Consider the following 10,565-nt stretch of genomic DNA (forward strand, 5'->3'; position numbering starts at 1 on the left):
TTTCTTGTTTGTTTGTTTGTTTGTTTGCTCGCTTGCTTGTTTATTTTGTTTGCCTCAGGATCCTCTCATCCAGTATGGAAGCAGATGAACTCGCTCTGGTTGATGATGGCAACTTAAACGTCCAGGTGGCCGCGGTGAGTTTGATTGATTGTATTATACAATGCATAGGGTTCACACATACAAAAATAAACTATCATTGAAGGAGTTAACATGAGTTGGCGATGCCATATTCTTAAGAGGAATAAAGATTGATGCATATTCTAGCCTTGTGTAACAAAAAAATGCCGTTCGATTATAAGTTTCTGATATCATTTCCATCAATCCCCCCCCCCCCCCATTTACCATTTACAACAACAAGAGAAATAGATAAACACAATATAGGGCGACATAGTCGTGTTATGATACTGCTGCATGGGTCAGGGCTATATACCTTAGTGTGATATAGTATTGCCATTAATAACATTGTAATTGATATGATAATGATTAGTTTCATTGTTATCCTTGTAGATTGTCGTGATCAATATCGTGTATCACTACCCTGTTTTGAGTATATTGTCTGTCTCTCCCAAGGTGGCCAAAGGGTTGGGTGTTTTCACTACGGGTCTCTTTCTCGTTGGTGAGGTGGCCGGAACGGGTGTCCTGGCTCTCCCTCGAGCCGTGGTGGACACAGGTAAACACTGTAGACAAGATGACCACCAATCATCTCTCCCCTTATACCGATGATAACATTATTTTGTTTACAGGTTGCTGTCTCTTTTCTTATTTATTCTCTTAAAGGTCTTGTTTACCTTTGGGAGCAGTGATTTAAAAAATATTCAAGATATCACATTTGATGCATATGTGTAGGTCTGTTGTATCACAAAACATCGTACCATATAAAATTTTTGCAATAAAGCCTGAAATATAAGGAGATATCAGTATTTTTCTCATTAAACCGTAACTGTATACGGTTTAGTCTGGAAACATTTTTATTATAACTATTGTTCACATTTTGTGTATTTAACAATACTTAACATCGATTATACGGATTCAATTTTTACAGCGGTTGTTTCTATCCCTATCTCACATTTTAGAACTATTTTAAAACACTAATGCTGGATTTTTGTTTCATCTGCAAATGGTAAATTGTGCATTTAAAGGCATCTTACCATTTGCGGATGAAACAAAAACCCAGCTTCAGTGCTTCAAAATAATTCTAAAATGTGAGTTATGGATAGAAATAACCAATATAAAAACGTTAATCAGTGTAATCAATGTTAAACATTGTTAAATATACAAAATGTAAACAATAGTTATGATAAAATTGTCTCTAGAATAAAACGTCTATACAGTTATGGTTTATTGAGATAAATAGTAATATCTCCTTGTATTGCATGCTTTATTGCGATTTTTTGTTTATATGGTAGAATGTTTTGTCAAACAAAGTTACTGACCTACATAATATGGATCGAACATTATGTCGAATGTGATAACTAGGTAAACAACACCCTTACGTGTTAGTGATTCAACTAAATTGTAAGGTAGAGTACATAATCTTGAACATACCCTCAGAGGATCTGTCATGAACTAAACTCCAGAGATCTGGTGCATCTTATACATTCCCCTATAACATGCTACCAATTCTAATTTTACTCCAGAAATTTTCTGTCATGTATTGTCTACGGATACGGGTGTCTGCTTTATATCGTTTATCGATACGAATGTCTACAAACTGAATTTAAGTACATCGATTAATGTGATGATTTCTTTTAATTTGCTTTTACGTAATCATAGTTCTATTTACCATGCGCATGACGAGAAGAAAAGGAGCACAGTGTGAAAGGAAAGGAAGCAGATAAAATAGCCTAACAAATTTTACAATGAACATGACGGTTTAAAGATTGGAATGAATATCTCGATTTTTCTGTTCTCATAATGTGTGTGTTAACAGTTTTATCGTTTTTTAGCCTCTCATCGACATTAAAGTTATATCATTGTTTCAGAGATATAATAATAGGGAACAATGCTGAAAACTACTTATTTCGCTTTGTTCATTCTCTCCTTCCCAACCTCTTCCCTCCGCCTGTTTCTCTTGTCTCTGTCAATAACTCGTATTCCTCTCTATCCCAACTGTCCATCTCTCTCTCTCTCTCTCCCTTTCTCATCTCTTTCTCTCCCTCTCCCATTTCTCTCTCTTTCATCTTTCTCTATCTATCTATCTATCTATGTATCCATCTATCCATCTGTCTATCTATTCATCTATCTATCCATCTATATTATCTATCCATCCATCTATCTATCTATCTATTATCTATGTATCCATCTATCCATCTATCTACCTATTCATCTATCTATCTATCCGTCTATCTATCTATCCATCCATCCATCTATCTATCTATCTATCTATCTACCATCTATCTATCTATCTATCTATCTATCTATCTATCTATCTCGTTCTCTCTCCTTCTGTGTCCAATAGGTTGGATAGGGTTATTCCTCATTGCTGTGGCAGCCTGTATGCTGGGTTACACTGGCATCATCTTAGGCCGCTGCTGGACCATCGTGAAAGAGAGATTCCCGGAGAAGTACGGGGGACACACCCGGTACCCGTACCCTGCGATTGGATCAGAAGCGTTCGGGAAAGTTGGACGGTAACATAATGATGACCTGTGAAAAAGCACGATGTTTTTCGATCTGATCAATAAAATCCAGAAATACAAAAAAACAAAAAAAAAAACAACAAAACATAATGATGAACAGATAAAAGATTAAGCGCTATTTTATATTTTCCTTCACTTCATAAAATAACATGACAAGAGGTGTGGTGAATATTGATGCAGTATGTTTCATACCAACAAACGGATAACACTTAACGTGCTATAGCCGTTGCCATGGGGGAAAATACGCTGTTGTAATCTACTTAATCTACACGTCTCATTCGCTGCACCATCTGCATACATCAAATACAAAACTTCAAACAAAACCAAACATTGACAGACACACTATTTCCAGTCCAGTATCTCTTCTAATTCTGCAGGCAATATAAAGATAAAACTTTATTCTTATGATCCGAGTTATGTGCCGTATTCCAAATTCTCCAGTATCGTGCTAATGTGCATGCATGAAATGTTTCCCAAATGCTATCAAATACATACACACACACACACACACACACACACACACACACACGCACACACACACACACACACACACACACACACTTTATACAATACTTCTTTTCTCACCCTATATCATTTCTTTGTTTCCACGCAGCTACTCGGTTCGATTCTGCGTGATTTTTACCATGTTTGGCGCCAGCGTGGTCTTCCTACTGTTGGCAGCAGACAACATGCACAGCCTTGTCGGCAAATCTCTCAACTTCTGCCAGTGGCCGCCCATCATTGCTGCCTGTTTGATGCCGCTCTGCTGGCTTGGAACGCCAAAGGATTTCTGGTAAGACTACTCGCGCAGTGATACCAGGCTCAGTTCCAGTTACCTGGGCAATGAGTTAGCTCAGTAGCGCGTCTGCTTTACGACCCAAAGGACCCCGATTCGATTCCCGGGTCCCACTGAGCAATGTTGTGTGTAACTATACCGTCCGCGCCCCCTCTATTATTAAAGAGGCAAGACACTGTGTCCCTCGGATAGGACATAAAAATCATTGAGGTCCCGTGTGTGAGAGAGTCACGACTCATGCACGTAAAAGATCCTACTTCATTTATTCACTGCATATAGCAGGACTTTTAACCCGGTGAAGTGGTCCAGCCTTATATCCAACTAGACCCCATGGAAGACCACCTACATTGCAGCTGAATATGGGCTATCCAGCCATCTTCTCAGATGAAAATAAAAACAAACACGAGTCACCAGTGACGGATTATAAAATGGACCCACAGCTGTTCCTGTATTCAGTCACCGTAGACGGTTTGCGAAGTTCCATTATTAACATAATGAATAGGAATTCCCACAAAAGGGAGAATGATCCGCGTTATGCTTTCATGTTCCGTAGAGTGACCGACGCTCTTGACACTGCTTCTTTTCTTACGACTATACCTTCCTGTGAAATGTTGGAAGATATTGTGGGTTCTGTCGAGCACTATGATGTTACGTGTGTCGAGTGAACGAGTTTGTATAATGTGCTCAACACGATTCATTCAGCAATTTTGTGGTTCATTTGCTAACCTTAAATATCGTTTTAATCATATGAAAATGAAATGATGAATAATTGAAATGTTCAGAACAATTTCACACATGACGACAAACCATACGTACAAGTAAACACACTTTTTTTCCAGTAGACGAGTTATTCATGAACTAGACAGTGAAATACTATTTTTTTTTTAAATGACAGTGAGGCTTGTAATGTTTTATTTCTACTCCCTCATTACTTACGGTTCCACAGTAAACACTTAATGGCACTCACCGTTTCATCTGTCTTTGTTATTTCACTTTATATTGGTAGATTTGTTTGTTGTAATTTCGCCATTGTGACGTAATTAAACTGTCTTTCCTCGTCTTCAGGATAGTCGCTACCGGGGCCTCCATGTCGACAGGGTTAGCGGCTCTACTGCTTGTCGTTCAATCTGTCATTGAAATCCCCGCCGAGCCACCAAACCACACGTCGCCTACCGTCATCAGCTTCCTTACAGCTTTCGGGACCATCGTGTTCGCGTTCGGGGGTCACGGAGCTTTCCCGACGATCCAACACGACATGAGAGACCCGCGACGATTCTACCTCAGCATCTGCCTTGGCTATTGCAGTAAGGGTGGCGCTACACTGTCCCGAAATTTACATAAGATGGAAATACGAATATGGAATTTTCAATTGCGTGCGAAGTTGGCCCAGAATATGGGCAAAAGTTAAACAACAGCCGAATCTAGTACGATAAATACCGGAATTCACACGATAACACCCGAACCACACACGAAGGCTACACGAAGAGTTATATCTGTATCAGGATGTTTGCTCAAAGGACACACGAAGGAAACACAGTGACTGAAGGAAGATTTTTGCCACCGCTCATAGCAAGGGATTGCTGCCTGGGAAACTCCAGCGGCGGTCTACAATGGCTAAAGATGCCCTCACGAATGACCCAGTGTTTGTACGATCAGAGCCGAATTTGAAACATTTCCTTTATCGTGTGTCCATCTCTGCTCAATTTCGGGACAGTGTGACGGTTAATAAGTCTAATGTACACATGATATGACATTGTCTCCATGAACTTGTTCACATTATGCAGAATTGCGGTGGAAACTACTCAAAATGTATGTAGTATTTTAAAGTAAATGACCGTTACCTCGGTGTCGCATTTGATATAAAATTGGAGTGACACGTGTACTTCAAAGCCTCAAAAAATATACTTTGATTATTCAGATGGATTTCGATTTCATTAAATGCACAGCAAGATTTGTTCATTTGTGTGTTTTGTTTTGTTTTGTTTTGTTTTTTGGCTGAACTAAAATAAAGAGGAAAGCTTGAACAACAGTGATGAAAAGATTAATGCCATGAAAACGACGTACAATTCAAAATGCATCACACTAGAAATTTACGTTTAAAGATGTCAAGTAGTAGACATGGCATTGACAAGCACTGTCATTAATTTATTTGATATATCCCACATTTCCCAGCCACATTCCTGATATACATTCCTGTCGCGGCTGCCGGTTATTTCGTCTTCGGCGATAAATTCATCGAGCTCAACACCGACAACATTCTCTACGTCATCTCGAAGGGCGCCATCCACACCGTCGTCACGGTCATGATCATGATGCACCTCGTTCTCAGCTTCGTCATCTGCATCAACCCTGTCTTCCAGGAGATCGAGGAGGCTTTCTGCATCCCGCTTAGTGAGTTAACTGTTCGGAAGATAGTGTCACCTGTCGAGAGCTTTCGGACTTCTCATCTTCGTCTGACAGTGACGTACAGGATAAGCCTAGAGCACGGTGAAATTAAATTGCTGTCATTATTCAGGGTAGCAGGCATTTTCGGCCAAACATCCCATTGCTTCTCATTCATTCAGTGATTCATTTACCTATACCTAAACTGAATTAGAACTATTATTTACGTCAGAACGTTGAAAAATATCATTTCTATGCTGTTGGGTCCTCCACAGAGTAACGAGTTTCTATGAGTGAAACTAATGGTAGTAATATAAGCAATGTAGAATTTTAATATTGAATTTCCAGAGTGTTTACCATGTTTACTGCGTGAAAAACCATACCATGCACTGATGACCACTGCGTGAAATTCGAACGTTTTCATAATATATTGCAGACACATACACACAGACAGACAGACACATACACACACGCACGCACACACACGTACGCATCATAACGATAGGGGCAATCACCATAGTTGCGGTAAGCAGTCAACAGTCTTTCATTTGTCAACTTTTGTAACGCATGTATCATCAAGTTTGTTTTCATATCTTATCTACGCACTATTCGCCAAGTTGTCCCAATGATTCCCTGAAAAACGTGAACTAAAAGTGATCATCTTGACTGCCACAGAGTTCACCTGGAAGAGAGTGGTGATGAGAACTCTTGTTGTGGGACTGGTCCTCTTCACTGGAGAAACCATCCCACATTTCGGCACGATCCTCTCACTCGTAGGAGGCTCAACAGTCACCTTGCAGGCAGCCGTCTTCCCTCCTCTGTTCTACCTCCGACTGAACTCCATGAAAGATCCAGCCGGGAAGTGGAAGAAAAGGCAAGTCGTTATTATGGTTTCAGAGTCATAACACGAGTCGGTTCAGATGCCATCTTGTGCAGACATTTTAGATTCCATCCAGTTTCCACCTGCAGACACCTGCTTAATAATGGACTGTGGTTCACAGAAAATTACCCCTCGTTTTTAATGTTTCCCGAACCCCCATTTCCTTTGAATGATTTAGATGGCGATGAATAGACGGCACGTTATCACGCTTTGCTTTCGAATCCGTCACAATGAGATCATGCTGTTATGAGAGCTTCATAGCGAATGACATCATTCATCTGTTCAGTATGGTGTTTTCTGTGTCAAATTTCTCATTGCGGTGCACGGGGCACAAAATAATTGCAGTTCTTTGGCATTTGTGTAAGAGTGGCGTTTGGTAATGTCTTTATGCTGTAATTTGAAGCATATTTCCTTAACATTAGTTGCCGATGAGAATCCTCCAGCTCATATGCATTTTATCTTGTCATCAAACGATAAATTAACATAAGATAATGCATGCTCATTCTGCTAACATCACGGGTTTTTGACATTATGTCATTATGTGTATAATGGCCGAAAAACATGGGAAACTTAGACGGAAATATTAAATGACAACAATTTCAAAGGCGTATAGAATTCAACGCATGAGGTAAGCTTGGAACAGAGTCAAGACTTCGATATCAAGGGCTGATATGAACTCCTCCCCTCTCCCAGATATGAAATACAACCGAAAGTAAAACGCACGTTCTCCTATTACTCTTCATTCATTCAGAGAGCTCAGCCTACATCACAAGGTTATCCTGATTGAAATCAGTCTGATAGGCGTGGTCGGGGGCGCGGCATCGACTTTTTCCGTCATCTACTCCATGGCGACGGGGGCCTCACAGTTTACCGTTCCATGTTACGTCAACTCCACTGGAGCTCATCTCTAAGTCACGCCCACCGTCATTTCGTTCCAACAGTCCTCATTAGGCCTATAACTGAGGGGTGGGACAATAATGAACGCGTGAAAAAGCTCAAGGGATTTCCTTCCAATCCCGTGTGTTAATGCATTGGCGCGGAATGCTGCAATGTCCATAAGGGATGTGGCACAGAGCAACTGCTGTACAATGCCTCCTTCAGCGTTTAAACATTCGTATTTCTGGAGAAGTAAGACATCAGCTTTAATATAATCGAGCAGTCGCTATGCAACGATGATCTCGATCTCCCTCCCTCTCCATCCCTTTCCTTCTCTTTCTCTCTCTTGTAATTATCATTATCCGTGTATTTGCTAGAAATTTATGTATCTACGTACTCCTTGTCAGCTAAATTTTCTGTTAAAAAATGTGAAATTACATAACAAACTGGTATATCAGTGTATATAGAGTTGTCAAACATATATTGGAAAAGATAAGTTAAACAAGCAAACTGGTACTCACTTAACATATAAATTTGAACAATGAGATTCTTGGAGCTATGCACCAGTATTCCATATTTCAATGACATATCTCTGGCCTTAGTGAGACCTCATTACTTGTGATAAATTGATAGCATTACATTCCTTAGCAGTAATTATATACCCTGAAGGAGGTTCATCTGATTGGCAATATCAATCATAATAATTATATATACACTGCATCAGAAGCTGTCATTTGCGCATCACTTTGAACAGGTGTTTACTTGGTGATTCCTCTCGTTGACATTGTCATTCGAATTAAATCATAATGAAACTCTGATATTTATCTGAAAAAGCAACGATCTTGTGGCAGATGCATTAAGATTTCAATGTGAAAAAAAAAAATACAGAGGACCAGTTACCACTTTATTCCAATTCATAGATCTTACCTTGAGGAAGTTAGTTGTAACGAACGTTTAGATCAATCTGTTCTCAATCAATGTATGCAAACACTTGGAACCCAAGTTAACATGCACTATGTATACCTGTTGTAATTGTGCCTCGGGAATGCTTTCATAAATTGCCAGGGTGTCGGGTACATCTTGGTGTTTAAACTTTCGTGTAAACTTTGAATTAATTTTAAACCGGTCTAGTCATAAAGTGTCGTTGTTTTTTATTATACGCCATGCATGGAGTGGGTTGAAAAATAGTTATATGCAAATAAAGTGTGCGGCCTTTTACTAAATGATGACAAATGCATTTCTCAGGACATGCTCACACATTCACCACACAAATCCGTCAAACTGTATCGACTGTAAAGTATAAATTGCTGAACAGCGCCTATCATAGGAAGACGATTAGCTTGTTGAGGTTGAATTTGTTGAACTTTTATTAACACGTATCAGCATTTTATATTTGATACAGACATGTACCGATGACATGAATAGATAAATGTACAAACTATAATAGATATTACTAAGCAAAATTACCAAGCTTGTCTTATGTGCCACATGATAACAGTACAATAAACATTGAATATTGCACAAGTTTTTAAGTAAGTACTACACAAGTTGTCGACGAATATAGTGACTGATTATTCTTTGGTAATTTACACATCATGCAAAGTATCACATGAGACACTCCATTGTCTTTGCGTCTTCACTCTTCGCATTGCAAAGCATCCTATCAAACGGAATTCATAAAATGTAGAAGTCTAGCATACATCACACTTATGCATCTTTTCCCGCTCTGGCAAATCCACTGGAACTTAACGTCTTAATAATCATTTTCATGGACTTGCATGTTTCTGTGATAAATGTGAACAACAAAAGACATGGCGAGGGAACATGCAAGTTATGCTGAGTCGAGGGGAAGGTGCATTCAAATGTCTTTTGTTAAACATATCAGTACTTTAGCAATGATTGACAGATGAGGTCACAACAGGAATATTGGTTAGGAAGGATTTTTTGTGGGCGTATCCAAGTAATCTGAAGAAAAATAGAAGAAAAATTAGTTAAGAATATATGACATGTTTCTAGATATTCGTTTCACCGCAAAAGTGGTGTTGATGGTATCATAAATCAACACAAATCAACATGCATTTGTATTTCAGAGAACCTTTAAGAAGAAAGTCGATTTCTCGCATTATGTCTGAATTCCAGAATGATGTAGAATTATCTCTTCCAAACAGGAAATAATATTGGCATTTTGAATTATTTCAATTTCGATTTTAAAAAATAACAATGAAAATCGGTTTAAAGGTGCTGAATACAAATCTATTTTTAACATGACTTTGCTTGAGGCAAATGTTTTATAGGAACTCACCTGCGCACACATTACGGACATATCTACCTTCAGCACACGGACGCACACTGGCCATCAACGTGGCCCTTCACCCTCACGCACCAAAATTGTTCAAATATTGATAACTTGTTATATGGCATTGGAAATGTACTGCACTCTCAAGTATGCTGTACGTTACGTAATCATACACGCGAAAATACACACACACACACTGTACCAAAAAAAAAAAGAAATGTGCTGAATCGTTTCTCATGTTCTTTTATTCCTCGTGGGTAAAAAGAAGCCAAAAAACAAAAAACAAACAAACACATAACTGTACAGACTGATGTTCACATGATATGAAGAGCTTTCAACACAGTGACTTAGCTTAAATGCATTACATTAGTAACAACTGACATTGGTATTTTTGTCATCATAAAATTCACATTACGATAAGAGAAGGGGTCGAAAGATTCTGTTCTCACTTTACCTGAAACGTTTGGTAGAGGAGTCATTATTTTCAATACAGTATATAACTTCTAATGCAGTGTATTACTTTCGAACCATACCAATGACGACGTTACCGATGAACAAGACAGTTCATTGAGTCTCCCAAGGTATGTCAATTGATATAAACATCCATTTCGATGAACAAGCAAATAATGACAACTACGTAGTTGGTGAAGATTGACTGAATGATGACGACTAAATGGTGACAGCGAGATGGGGCGA

General features: G+C 39.0%; 1 protein-coding gene across 1 annotated transcript; it reads left to right on the forward strand.

Annotated features, from left to right (window-relative positions):
- Positions 1 to 74: 74 nt before the first annotated feature.
- On the forward strand, positions 75 to 7,608 carry LOC140228887 (uncharacterized). Its single transcript, XM_072309157.1, has 8 exons — positions 75 to 134; positions 571 to 670; positions 2,459 to 2,630; positions 3,253 to 3,432; positions 4,501 to 4,739; positions 5,608 to 5,826; positions 6,493 to 6,695; positions 7,453 to 7,608. The coding sequence occupies exons 1-8, from the start codon at positions 75 to 77 to the stop codon at positions 7,606 to 7,608; spliced, it is 1,329 nt and encodes a 442-aa protein (XP_072165258.1).
- Positions 7,609 to 10,565: the final 2,957 nt, after the last annotated feature.

The sequence above is a fragment of the Diadema setosum genome, chromosome 5 (assembly GCF_964275005.1).
Source record: "Diadema setosum chromosome 5, eeDiaSeto1, whole genome shotgun sequence".
NCBI lineage: Eukaryota > Metazoa > Echinodermata > Echinoidea > Diadematoida > Diadematidae > Diadema > Diadema setosum.